Below are 14,818 nucleotides of genomic sequence, written 5' to 3'. Positions count from 1 at the left end.
CTTTGTGACCCTACCACTGGTCCATGACCCAACTCTTATGTCTACTTATTTTTCTCACCTTTAAAACTTAACAGTTGTCCTCAGTGTAACATATACGTCGCACTTAACAAAAGCTTGTTCACACATAATGATGTATATGACGCTGTATTAGAGTATTATGTTTCCCTTTGACAAATTTTAAGACTCGATTTTATGATTAAATTAAATTCTTTTAAAAGTCATGCAGTTAGAACAGTTACTTGAGTAACATGTTTGTTTGACGCGGGTTGTGCCCAGTGATGTGTCCATACAAAAGATAAAAAAATTATATGCATAAATCAATAAAGCAACACCTATTTTTCCAAGCGTCAATAAGTATGTGGGTTTTATACTTAAATCTTATTATGGTCTGAATCTTTGAGGGGCGTTGAAAATAATAAAAACAGCTTTTTTATAATTTTTATTTGCTACCAACGTACAAGGTAATTGCAACAAACTGATATTTTCACTTATTATTAAGTACTTATATTATATAATACTAAATTATTCATACATACATATTTAATATCACATAATACTACACGTTGCACCTCGAGTGTAAAACCGTAGTACGTACAAATAGTGTCGTTTTAGAGATAAGGGGTTTTGAAGATTTCACTTTGCTTAAAAAAAACTGGGTTTTTCAAATGTTATTTTTTAAAATTTTTATGCATTAATGTTTTAATTTAAACTTACTTCCCTTTTACACTTTCAAGCTTGTTACATTTGTGATTGTTTTGCATTTGAACCTCAAAAATAAGGAATTTCCACTTACTTTGGTTTTACTCTTATGGTACAACATTATCATCATATTATTTTCATTATTATAAGAAAAAATATTATTAGCAGTCTCTCATTGTAGGATGCTCGTGCTTATTGAATTTCTTCCATTCAGTAAGATAAAAAAAAACACTTTGGCAACTTTCATATTTTAAAATAAGTCATATTGAAACATAATTTTGGCATTTAATCAAGCTTTCTATCATACTCTTAAATACTTAGGCAGATACTTTGATGTACATTCAATAATACACTCGTTACTCTTATGCTAGCTACATCTATTGTATTATAGAAAATATTGCTATGTACTCAACAATTTGAAAAAAAAAATGACGGCAAATTTAGATACACATTCAATCTTTCATGTAAGAAAGAGCAATCAAAGATTTTTTTCAGACGGTGGCATATTTCTGTGGAGCATTACATCTGATCTTGACAATTTACCACATTTTAAGGTAATTACCACATATTCTTGGGGCTTGTAATGTGTCTATTTAATTATACATCATTTGGTAAATATTAATAATTGCAATTTGAATTTGATAAAATTTATCCAATGCTCATGTTACTTGAGAAATACCAAAAATATTTTTAGTTTTATATTAGTGATTGATATTTTTGAATAGTTATGGTATTAATTAAAAATCAAGATGTTTTTTGTATTGCGCCAATCATATTCTCAGTCTTCAATATGGATTTAATTTTGTTGAATGAAAATGTAGAATACATTCTACATTTTATTTTAAGTACATTTTTCTACTCTATTTTGACAATTATTGTTAAGCCTCAAACTACTTTTGATCTGATTTTAAGCCAAAACATGCGGAAAATTCAAGACTCAGACGCTTGTCATTAAGCCAAGCATAATTTCTGATTTAACTGGTGCACTGTTCCTACGGTTCTTCTGAACTTGTAAGAGATCTTTTCTTTGAATTAGTCCCGAAGCTACTGCATCATATCTTGCTCTGTATTTATCCGGAGCAGTTGTGGGTAGGTAGGGGAAATCACTGAGATACGTTTGGGCATTTACAATACCATTTTTTTTTGCGAAATCTTCCATTTGTGACACTGTATACTCGTAAGATGATAGCTGACTGAGGTTTTCCATGGATCGAAAAGTGGCCAGAACTGCATTTTTGTGAGGAATACCTTTGAAAGAGCCAATGGCTGTTTGATTGGATTTTCCAGCTACATCTTCAAATAATCCTTCAATTTGGAATTTTTCTGATATTTTAATCAGTTTCCCGGCACTTGCTCTAGCCCAGGAATTCCTACGCAATTCACATTCTGTATCGGATGTTGGAGCTGAAAATGCTTTTATTGTTGGTCTTTTGCGCCCTTTTACCATCGGCTGACTTTTGTTTTCCAAAACATTATTTAGATTCTCTTTCGGAATGTTAGGTTCAGTTCTGGATAATTCTTTTAAAAGTTTTTCGCATTCGTTGAGTCTCTTATCATTTTTAAGAATTATTGTTTTTGTTTTATGTTGTTCATCCAGATTTTGAAAAAAATTCTTGGCTTTAAGAAAGCGTTGTTTATACTTATGTGTGTCATTTTGGTCTTCTTTTAGATTACTATTTATAAGATCACTTATCTTATCAGATGGGAATTTAGGAGAGGGGAGTGGTTTAGCATAATCTTGTATTTTATCTTTTAGTTGCAATTCTGCAGGATTCCATTTTGTACTTGGAACATTATTTGAGATTGCCGAAAGAGAAGCCTTTGGGTTTGATTTTTGGGTACCTGAAATAAAAAAATATTAGTATTATTTTCATTTCTAGACATAAGAGACAAAATGCTCAAGTTGAACACTACATACAAGCTTTTTTCTTTTACTAACATAGTATGTTGTTTATTATTATTATTGTAAATATTATTAAAATATGTATAAATATAAAGTTATGTAATGTAGTATAATTATAATATGTATATGTGTGTATTAATATATATTATGTTTGTGTGTGTTTATGTATGTGCATGCACGGGTCATTCTAGTTGTGTCATTATAAGCTGTTTCTCTGTATTTAATAAATATTTGTATTTTTTTTAAACCAAATAAATAAAGAATTTAATTAATTGACATCATGGAATTACGTCTTTTAAAATATGTATCTGATTTTCCCCCTAATTTGTTCTAAAAGTATCTCAAAATAAGTTAATTTAATGTGTTAATAAAGTACTGTATGTCTTTTGATATACCTTCTAAAATATTTTGCTTCTCAAGCTATGCATTTATTAGTTGTCATATAAAATAGAAATCAAACTGTGAACAGATAGGGGTCGAATGTAGATTCACTGATTCAGGTCTGCAATACGGCATAGTCAAACATTAAACGATTGTAATGATGAAATAACTTATATTCACATATAAGATACTGGATAAAAATGCTTGGTACTTTTTACTTATTTATTTGACCAATTAGTGCTTTCACCCTCTAATTGGCATCTTTAGACTGGTCCGAATAAGTGGAAGTGTACCAAGTATTTTTAATTAGTAACTTATATGTAAATATAAGTTATTTCATCATTACAATGGAATTCCATCAAGAATTGTCAATAAATAGTTGAAATCAAATTGAACTATTGTATAAAAACGTATCCAAAAACAAAAATAATTATTTTCTCATTTTATTGTATAAAAATATACAAACATATTAGTCATAGTCATTGTCTCAAACTAAAGTAAAAAAGGCTGTAAAATGATCATCCACTAGATTTATTTTAAGATACGCGTTAATATTCAAATAGGATTCTCTATAACCACCAGCTCAATAAATAAATACAAATATAATACAATAATAATATGAGTTTCCTGGTTTCAATTTTTGCTTTGTAAATTCTTATAAATTTACTTTGCTCAGTTTGTGTTTAGCTAAAGCTACGCTGTAAAATACATATTTTTAACATTCTATGAAACTTAACCAACCTTCCCCGTTTTCGGCATCAGATTTAAAAGTCTCATCACATTCCTCTGCAGTAATAGATGTTTTAAATTCAACTTTCCAAGCATTTTCTCTAAAAGCATCTCTTTTAAATTCACTATTTGATACTCGGTTTTCAAATACTGCAACAATATCTCCAACTGGTTTGAATATTTGAATATCTTCAACATTTTCATTGTTGTCGGTTACCTTTTTTGATATTATTTCATCTGGTGATTTACCTTTTTGGCATGAATAATCTGATATTTTTTCTTGAAGGACTGGCTTTAGTTTTGGTTCAGCTGAAGGATTTTGTCGTTGTTGAAGTATTTGAAGGTGCTTTTCTATTCTTTCTTTTCTTTCTGATAGTGTCGGTATGTCAATTGATTCATCTAAATTAATTGTAGTATCTTCTTCACTGTTTTTATTAAAATCGTAGTTTACAAAAAAATTATCTTTTATCTTTTTCCGTTTGTCAGTTACATTTACCTCTTCCCTATCTATTTTGTCTAAAGAATAATATTTCTTAAGTTTTTTTACTTTTTCTGTATGCGTTAAATCCATTGTTTTGGATTTATGTTTTATAAACTTTTCCCTGGCATCACTTGCAAATCTTTCACTTAAAACTTCAATTTTTGCTTTTATTTCTGACACAGTTTTATAAAGATGGGTATTTTCATATTCAAGTATATTTTTTTCTTTTATGTCTCTGCATGTCTCTTCTGGTAAAATTATCCTTGATTTTTCCTTATTCGATTTAAATTCCTCATCATATTCCAATAAAATTAAATCAGGAGATGGACCGTTTAATATTCTATTTGAAGTTTTTACACAACTTGTTAGTATGTCCTCATCAATTTGTAAACCATCAGAATCATTGAATTTTTCAGTTTCATTATTATTTTTATCACATGGATTTATTTTGTTTGATACTATACCACAAAAAGGAGTTTCTGGGGTGGAAAATCTTGGAGTTTCTATGTCTACAATTGGTAGCGGACTTGAAATACTATCTAAAAATGAATCTATCCTCTCTGTCAATTTATTAAGATTGATAGGGGTCGGTTCATATTTATTACACACTGTTTTGTTTTTTGTCATATTTTTATAGAGTTCATTTGAAGACGTCAAAGCAGGAAAGCAGTCGTCTCCTGAATTGATTTCTCCTAAAAAATTACCTGTTTCTGTTCTAAAATTATTTTTATTTTCCCATGCTTTCTCGTTTATTGAGAATCCTTTATTATGTTTAGTCGGCCTAATGTACTCATGTGATACATTTATAATTTTTTGAGAAATATTACAATCATTTTCAATACTTTTGGTTTTTTCAACTTTATCATTCCAGTATTCTTTCCAGCAAGCTACGAGACTATTATGGCTTGATGCAGTTTGAAAATATTCATTTTCATTGGTTATTTTGGTTTTAGGTTCAAAAGTAGTTTTCCATTTGTCAGTAACGCTAGGTAGTTTTGCTAATACTTGCCGACCTCTTTTTTTACTGAGTGAGTCATTGCGTTTGATTAAAGGTGATGATTTTCTGGATAAAGCTCTATTTTTTTTATCTTCTGCGTTTTGAGAAGTCTTTATTTTATTATCCCAGTAATCCTTCTTTTCAGTCATTAGTTTTGATAATACTAATTTCTTAGCATTTGTATTTTTCCCTTCATCGCGGTGTTTATTGTGATTTTTATTGTTTCTTTTTTCTGTCAAACATTCTTGACCTTTACTAGTAATGTATTGATTAATTTGTTCTTTACATGAATTTATTATTTTCTGATTTCCAAAATTTGACTCATTGTTTGAAATCTGAAAAGATGAAAACAGTTTATTATTCACAACTACACCCTTTTCTAAAGATTTTAATATTGCAGCTTCAGTTGACAGATTCATATCTGCTTTAGTATCAGATGCCGAATCGTCATTAACTGTCAATGTATTTAAAGGCCTTTCTTTATTTTTGTGAAAACCCTGGCTTCTTAAAATATAATTTTTGTTATATAATTTTTCAGATTTACTTGCAGCTGCTGATTTTTCAAAAAATGTTAGTGAACCTTTTTTTTCATCATCCAGTATTGTTTTCGAGCACCTATTTTTAATATTTTTAGATTGATCTAATGTGTGTTGCGAAAAATAATTGACTGTTTCACCGATTAAATTTGTAAATTCAGCATCAGAATTCTTCCGCTTGTTGAAATGCTTGGAGAGCTTGTCTTCTAATTTAATAGGTTCATTTTCTTGATTATCATTATGTTTAATAGATTTCCACATTTCGTACTCTGCAGGGCCTGTTTGATTTATTAGTATTGTATTTTTTACTGGATTGTTATCAATTATTATCGCTTGCTTGTATTCCTGCTCATTTTCTTCTATGCAAAAAAGTTTACCTCTAGGTGAATTTCCATTACTCGAACTAGTTTTGTTTGAGTCTGGAAAACTGTTAACCTCGTCGATGCTGATATAAGCTGAATCCCAAATTTCTGAACTATTATATTGACTTCGAACAGGAGATTCGATTTCACTATCACTCTCAATACTCTCTTGGGTATCTGTTGACTCATTTATTTTTATTAGTCGTCTGATACTTACACCTCCCTTTTCAACATTAAAATCATGAGTACTGTTTTCTCCTAAGTTTATGGAGATATCATTTTTATATTTTACTTCCGATTGGTTACGTTCGTGAAAATCCTGATGAGGTAATGGTTCTTCATACATTTTTAGAATTTCACTGTCTGTCATCTGTTCAAAAGGCGTTTGGCGGAGAGGAGTTGCGAATGTTGATGAACCGCTATCTTCTGACTGATTTTGTTCAATTTCTCTATGTTTTTGCACTTTCATGTCGTATTTGACAAGTGCTTCTTCAAGATTTGAGGCTAATATTATGGAATCCATATCTGGTTCTAGAGGTATAGGTGTATGCAACACCCTAGTTGGCGTTACAGGTTCTCCAATATGAAACTCGATGGATGGTGATATTCTTCCATCAATCAAAAGATTATCTGTTACAGGTAAGAGACTTATATTCAATGCAGTATCAGTTTCTGGACAGTAACTATCAAGGAAACCATCTAAAGAGTTGAATATCTGATCATCGAGTTTATAGAGTTCGAATTCGTTAAATGTTGATGAATCCATGTCGTTGTCAGCATCTGCAAGTATTTTGATCACAGGTGTTTTTGGCCGCTCTGGCAATTCCTCTAACATTGGTAAAATTTCCACCGGGGGTAAACTTGGAACAAAAAGGTTTTCATCGTCCTCAAAAGATGATACAATTATTTCTATTGATGATCCAACTTGATAAAGTTCACAAGCATTGTTTTCAATACATGGACTTTCTTTTCCTCTGTTTATATTGGGGACATAATCAATTTTAGTCGAGGTCTCGTTATTACCGGCTGTTGTACTAAAGCTTGATAGCTTGCTTTTAAATTTCAGCCGAAGATCTTTGGCTGACTCTCGAACCGGTTGTTTATCCATGTTAGAGTTATTTTTAGTAATTCCATCGTTTTTAGTAAAGTTTACGATATCTGGAGTTGGTGTGAGTATTTTTTTACCAAGATTTTTAGTTTTTTTGAGAGATATTTTGTATTGGAATTCCTTACAAACTCGTAGAATAATGACAACTCGTTTTACGATAGCTTTAAAATTGTGTTTCATTTCAGATGGTTTAAGTATTGTAACGCTATTGTCATGTAAATCATTTTTGTATTCTTCTATCAAATCAGGTCGTTGAGTTGGTGAATTACAACTCAATAATCTATATTTATTAGTTAAATCTTCTATTGACCCTTTGGTCTGTATTAAAGCATCAGCATCTTCGTTAGATATTCTTTCGAGCCTTCCATCTTCAGTCAAAATCATTTTTTCTGTTACAAAGTCAACAATTCGGAAAACGACCTTCCTTTCTGGTTTTGGAATAGTCTCAATTACAATATCGTCGTCTAAGCTATCTATACTTTCTTGTTTTTCTATTGACCTGACTTCTACATTGACAGTGAAAGGAGAGCCAATTAGATGACAACCTTTGCTGATAAGTGAAAGTTCGTGGCATCCATCGACCGTCGGGATGAAACAAACTTTTACTCGGTCGTGCCTGATAACAATACTAACATCTATGTCGTTCTTTATTTTTGGCACGAAGTAACTTTTATGAACGTTGAGTTTGTCGTATGTTCTCATGTAAGAGGCGCCTTGGGCTATAGGCAATGGCACCGGTATGAAGTTTTGGCGGTTGCTGAGATTAAGGAATACGTTCCTGATGATATGAGCCTTTCCGTAGATAACTGGTACAACGATAGATCCGTAGCAATTTCCTGGCCCTTTAATCTGCAGGGATATGTCTGAAGGGTCGAGGCCTTGCTGCGCTGTAGGATAGATGTAGAAAGTAGCTTTCTTGTTCTTGGAAGCTGTGGCGAGGCCCATACCTCTGGCTACGTAGTCGAGGGTGTAGGCCTGAGCGTTGAGTAGAGGCGAACCAGTTCTGGACACTGGCGGATTCATGCGGTTGATGGCATCTCTTACGCAACACAGATAGTGCGTCAGTCGGCATTCTTGATACGTGCTCAAGGACTTCTGAGATAAATCCACCTTGGAAAATATCTGCAAATAATAACAAGTATTATGTGAGAACTCGTTTTTAATTAGATTGCATGTCTCCTAATTGTCAAAGTCATTAAACGCAATTGTATTTCACGCGACGAGGTAATAATATGTGAAAATTAGTTAGAAAAAAATGAATTGGATTTAATTTTGTTTTCAAAAGGACAATTGGCTTTAGTAAAAATAATAAGAGCTCACACGAAAAAATATTCAATAGACAGGACAATACTCTCCTGTCCCAGCTCAATACAACAATTTCACCACAGTTCAAATGCGGAGCACTGCGAAATGGATACAAAACATTGAGCGCGTTCATGGGGTTAAGGTTAATTCACAGTCCTACGGAGATAGCCTGCCCGTCTGTCTAGAACAATGTTTTGGTTCATTGTCCTGTCTTCCAAATTTTAGTTCACACTAGGATAATAGGTCCGAAGCTGGGACAAGACAGAATTGTCCTGTCCTAGTTTGGATTCGTGCGGATATTCCCGTATTTGGACTTACCGAGATATTTCAAAAATATCTTTCAAAATTTCCTTGTGGTAGGAGAAGAGGATGGAACGTCACAGACGTCGTGGCGTACCCACATTCATACAATCCTAGCTTTTCTGATATCATATCTCGCATGCTCTTTACTTTATTTTATTTATTTATCAAAAACGTACAAAAATTACAATACAAATTATTAAGTTCTACTGAACTGCATAAAATGCAGTTCGTCAGCAGGTGGTTATAGTTAAGTTCACATAATCTTATCTCTTAAATTCTATAACATATAAAAACTCTTATTGCTATGGAAAAAATAGAAAAATATGTACTCCTATTCAAAATATGTTACACGTACAAAAAAAAAAGAAAAACGCAGAAAAAATCATTGTAAAAAACCACGTTCCAAAAGCCAAATTTTCAGCGGACGTCTTTCTCTTGAGCCTGATAAGTTTTTTTGTTTTTTTAAAAATATATTTAATGGGAGCATATTATGCATTTTTTGTACATTGTACTCTTGTGTTATTTTCCCGTATATATTATTGAATTTAGGGAGAGCTAGTCCATCTACACTAGTGAGCCGAGTATTATATACATGCTCCAATTTATTTCTATATTCAGATAGAGACGCATGCTGAGAAACCAGCTTGGACCATAATAAAGCTCTAACGGATAAAATATTTATAGATTTATACAATAAAGATACTGGAATATCGTGTCGCTGACAGTGGAATTTTTTAAAATTAATAATTTGATCATTGAATTTTTTAAAATTAATTGTGACGATTTTTCACATGAGCTGTTTTTAGGGTTTGCTTTGTCTAATGAGGAATCTGGGTAGTTTTTGTTTTATTTGTTAATAGACAATCAAACTAAGCCAAAATGAGTAAAAAAATGTGTATCGTATAATCAGCGGATTTTTTAAAGCTTAAAATTTTGAAATTACTCCGCGTGTGACGTCGCAAGGTCTCTTCGGCTAGCTCTGCTGATTAGTGAATTGGCTTCCCGTAAACCGGAAATCTATCACAGACCTCTATAATTGGTTGATTCGGAAGAACTAGTAACGTCGTTCAAAGTAGTTCGTTTCTATTATTTTTTACCGCGCCTAGAAATCAATGTTTGTATCTAATTTCCCGTAGCACTGAATTTCCTCATTGGACCGTGTTCCATTCTCGTCCTATGTATGAATGTAAATTCACTGTGCACTCTAACCATATAATTTATTAAATAAATCTCTTTTTATAATAAAATAAAATAAATAAAACAACTTTGTTTTTAACCACTAATTTTTATTTTTCACCGACCGGTTTCAAAGCAAACAAGCTTCTTCGTCAAGGTTTACGTAATTAATAAATTGATTCCTTTTTTATTTTTATCTGTATGTTCACCTATGTAAGGAAAAAACGACTTGATTTATTAGGCCCACGTGTAGTATTTAGTGAACATGATAAAAATAAAAAAGGAATCAATTCATTAGTTACGTAAACCTTGATAAAGAAGCTTGTTTGCTTTGAAACCAGTCGGTGGAAAACTAAAATTTGTGGTTAAAAACAAAGTTGTTTTATTTATTTTATTGTGATGAATAACCACAAACTTAGTGCTTCAAATATAAACTTTATAAATCTCTGTTTACCTAATAAAATATTTCGAATTAAATCATTAGTCAATTTACACAAGTAAAATCGTTGAATGCGACGGCACAAAGGAATTAGATTATCATCTTAAAAAAACATTCAAAAGAAGGGAACTGTTTGGTAAATTAGAACGGTGAATGAAAATGTCAGAAAATGTCGACAGAGAGTAATGGTAGGAGAGAAGATATTGATTCATTAGTAAGTGACGACCTTTGACTTTTGTACTGTTAATCTTTAACGTACCTACTTAGGTAATTTATTGACAGGATAAAGCGGGAAAATGTTCGGAAAAAACCGACGCCGACGAAGCGCAAAAGAGACATTTCAGGGGGAGTTTAAAAATGGACAAATCTGATCGGCATAATTTTATAAATTTTAACACATTTTTGTTTTTAAAATTTACATTCCTCCGTGCTCATTTAGTTTTGTGTTTTGTTTTTCAGTTTGTACGTTGTAATTGAATGACATAACATGAAATCAATAATGTAATGCTGCCGTCAATCTTTAATATTCAATGTCTATTTTTCTTTCATTTGATTCAGACATTATTTTTATATCAGTAATTTTCTTTACTTAGGTTTTTAGTTTTTGGAATTCGAACTGTTAATTGCCGATTTAAAAATAAAATTTATTAATTTACAAATACTTTTTATAAAATACTTTTTTATCATATATTCTTTTATATCTTATATTTAATTTTTTAAATTTTCTTGTCATTGTTTTAAATTTTTTAAGTTGTTCATAAATGTTTTTAGTGTTTTATTTTTGTTATTTCTTCGTTTTTATTACAACGTAGTACTATAATTTTTATTATAATGTGTCAATACTCGTATATATTATAAATGTAGCTTTAAAACAAGTATTTTTATATCTAGTGAAGCTGCTATGATTATTTTCTTGTAATGCTGCTATGTTTAAAATATATATTTAAAAACCAAAATTTATTTACAAGTAATTCAAATAGATCAAGTCAAAGAAGGAATCGTGTGTTAGAAATACCACATTGTAAAACGAGGCTCGCACAGAGACATGCATATTTTATAGGCCCAAAAATGTTTAATTCTTTTTTTACTGATAATATTTCATTGATTCCAAACTTTCAAAATTTTTCTTCTTTTAAAAAACATGCACTATCCTGGATTCAAACTAAAGATATGAACTCTTTTTTTCTATGATTTATTTTGTTGCCCTTTAATAATAAGGAATATTTTGGTGTTTTTTAAAAAATATTTTTTATTTTCTTTTTAAATTACTATAAAAAAAAACAAATTTTCCTTTACAGAATATTTTATTTTTTCTTTCTTATGTTATGGAAAAATATTATAACTGTCCATTATTTATTATAGGAGCAAAAATTCATTAACATTTTCTTGTATACCCACGAACAGGCCATGCCTTTGTGGGATTTTTTGTTTACTATTTTTCTATTAATATTTATTTCGTTGATATGTAATTATGCTTTATTTTTTTAATATTCTGTTTTATTATTATGTTTATTGTAAGAAAACCAAAAAAAATACTAATAATAATTGCTATTATTATTTTCTGTTTTTCTTTATATATCCTATGTTTTTATTACTTTCGTACATAAATATTAATTTTATTTACAGACAGTCAAATATAAGTCCGATTGTAATTGCCCCTGGACCGGTATCTGAAGAGTAAGACTGATCACCTTACTCACGTAACGTGTTATGATCGAACTATGATGCATTTAGTTTAATTTACCTAAATAGTAGTTTTAAATAATAACCTATATTTTTTTTAACGTTCAGTTTTATTCAAAACTGTTTTAACACTTCATTAATATGTATTGTTTTCTTAGTTTTTTTGACATGCTCTAAATATTTCCATTACTATTTTTTTTTCATGACTATTTTTATAGCTGGTAATACAATTTTCATATTGTTTTTCTTTTTTAGACGTCTTAATTTGTAAATAACGGTTTAGTATTAATTTGTTAAATGTTATTAAATATTTGTATATAACCACTTACCGACTTTTCTATGTCTACCGGTTTCGAGACGTACCCGTCTCTTCGTCAGGACACCAATTTAACCAACGAACTATGGTGAAGGTGTATAGTGGGTTTTGCATGTTGGTTTAATTAGTGTCCTGACGAGGAGACGGGTACGTCTCGAAACCGGTAGACATAGAAAAGTGGTTATATACAAATATTTAATAACATTTAGTAAAATGTTTGACCACAAAGTGAATGCTTTAAATATTAATAATATATTAATTTGTTTTAAATGCTATAGGTATATTACTAATAATTTTTCTTACATGTATGTACGAGTATGTGATTGTATTTGCAACTAATATGTAAAAGGCGCTATGTGCCCTTTATTTAAATTAATTAAATAAATAAAACGCAGTACCCTACGCACCACTTAGTGTACAAAGGGAGAAAATGATGATGACGAAATTTGTGAACATATCTTAACAAATTGTTTTCCGCTTGAAGTAATAATTATATTAAAAATAAAGGCAGATTTTTTTCAAAGGACTACGAGTATCTATAGATAATTTCGTTTATCGATTTTAATAGACGAGACCTTTAGATTATTGGTTCGATTTAGAACACGCTAGATGCAAAAATGACCTATTTTAGTGGGTTTTTTTTCACTGTCCGCCTTGTGGTGCCGTGGGTCGGCACGTCGGATTTAGTTGACTACCATCCATGAGCTCTTAGGGTCGATTGTCAGTAAGGTTTATCAAGATTAATATGTACTGCTATTTGCTAATAAAAACAAGCTCATCTTATTCAAAAGAGCAACTTTGGTTTTTATGCCCCAATGTCCAGAATGTGTAGATTAGTCAATTCATCACAAGACTTGGAATTTTTTGGGATAGATCTTCCGGCTTTTCGTAGATCTCTTCGCGACTAAACAGTGTGGGATGAAGTTGGATTGGCATGGTTTAGCTCAAAGTTTTTGATCTTTCGTTTTTTTTAATATATTGTTATACTATTATTGTTTTGCTCTTGTTTGTCTTTGCTAAATAGTTTTATGTTCTTTTTGTTCAGTTTCTTACATTTATGTTTCTTTATGTAACTGTTGTAATTGGCTTAGGCCGTACATATATAATAAATAAATAAATTAATAAGCACTACGTAAATAGCATTTTTTTTGTTAATTGGTATGCTCTGCATAAAATCATTTTTCTTCCATAACTAATAATAAAGTGACCATAGCGAAATGAGATGCGCACTTCTATAATAATATTGATTTATCTCAGTCGTCATATAATCAGACGTCCACATATTAAAGATGCAATTTACATAAAATCACAATTAAAGTTAGACATGCGCTCATTACGACAATATTGACACGACCGTCCGTAATACGGGTTACACGGTCCAAAGCATGGCACAAAAATGCTAAATATCTGTGAATTTTCACAGCTTGAAATTAATTATAATGAGGAAATCTTAATTCCAATCTAAACGTCGCTTCGTAACCCAAATCACATTCGACTTTCCGATACCCAGGATACATTCGAGAAAAAATGATTTTTTCTTTACAGCTTGCCATTATTATTTATATATTTATTTTGAAGAAACAAACAGTCGACAATGAAATAATAACATTTAAAAAAAAATACGGTTTAAAGATAGACCAGCGAAGTTTCTAAATAAAAATTATACATATTATCAAATTGTGTTACAACAAAGGGTGTGTTTGTGTGTATTTGTATGAGAGTAAGTGGAGATGTGTGTTTATGTGTATTAGTGTAGGAGTAAGTGTTCAGGTGCATCATTAAAAAGTAAGTGGAATCGTATCGCAGCCAGAAATAATGAATCTTAATTCATTTTTAAATAAATTAAGGGGCATGTAAAATATATCAATAGATGAAAAAAAAAAAATACCATTCTCTCCGGTCACGCAGACAGTTTTCATCTCATCCATGCCAAATGTTATATAAGATTCCTTATGGGTGTTTATTGTATGCCTGTCTAGTTATACGAGTATGTCAGTAAATATAGGTACTTTTTACGTAAAAAAAATAGTATTGATTTGTTTTGTCATTTTTTTATTCATTACTCATTTGTGACGTATTACATTTTTTTTTATTGTACTTTTTTGATTCGAGATGAAAAATAAATATCCTAATTTGCTTCTCACCTCTCCGGCTCTCTAGGCAAAAAAAGTCAATCGGTAGTTCCGTTGGGACGTAAAAGAAACAAAAACAAAAGTATGGAGTATGGATTAGTATGGAAGTAGAGAGATGGATTTGAAGTCCTTACAGAAAATGACAAAATATCATTTTTGACCATTTGTGGATTTACAAATGAGATTGACGATAATAGCATCATCATAATCATTATTCCCTTTCCGCACCTAATGGTGCATAGGGCACTGCATTGGCACACCAATCGCA

The 14,818-nt window shown here is 30.8% G+C and overlaps 1 protein-coding gene across 6 annotated transcripts in view; it reads right to left on the bottom strand.

The window, feature by feature from the left end:
* Positions 1–681: 681 nt before the first annotated feature.
* LOC148277950 (uncharacterized) overlaps positions 682–14,818 on the bottom strand; it is a 49,630-nt gene continuing 35,493 nt past the window's right edge. For 3 of the 6 annotated variants that reach the window (XM_088232133.1, XM_088232132.1, XM_088232131.1), the window contains 2 exons: positions 3,725–8,318; positions 682–2,541 (listed from right to left, as the gene is read on the bottom strand). In XM_088232133.1, coding sequence (XP_088088259.1) covers positions 1,637–2,541; positions 3,725–8,318 — 5,499 coding nt within the window. In that variant the 3' untranslated portion in view covers positions 682–1,636. Of the gene's footprint in view, positions 2,542–3,724; positions 8,319–14,818 lie in introns of those variants that run through there. The other 3 variants (XM_088232137.1, XM_088232134.1, XM_088232136.1) reach the window with 3 other exon arrangements.

The sequence above is a fragment of the Micrasema longulum genome, unplaced genomic scaffold (genome assembly GCF_059751315.1).
Source record: "Micrasema longulum isolate JH-2025_06_02 unplaced genomic scaffold, ASM5975131v1 h1tg000952l, whole genome shotgun sequence".
NCBI lineage: Eukaryota > Metazoa > Arthropoda > Insecta > Trichoptera > Brachycentridae > Micrasema > Micrasema longulum.
Note: the sequence above shows the minus strand (reverse complement) of the source record. Positions and strands in the feature narration are given on the sequence as shown.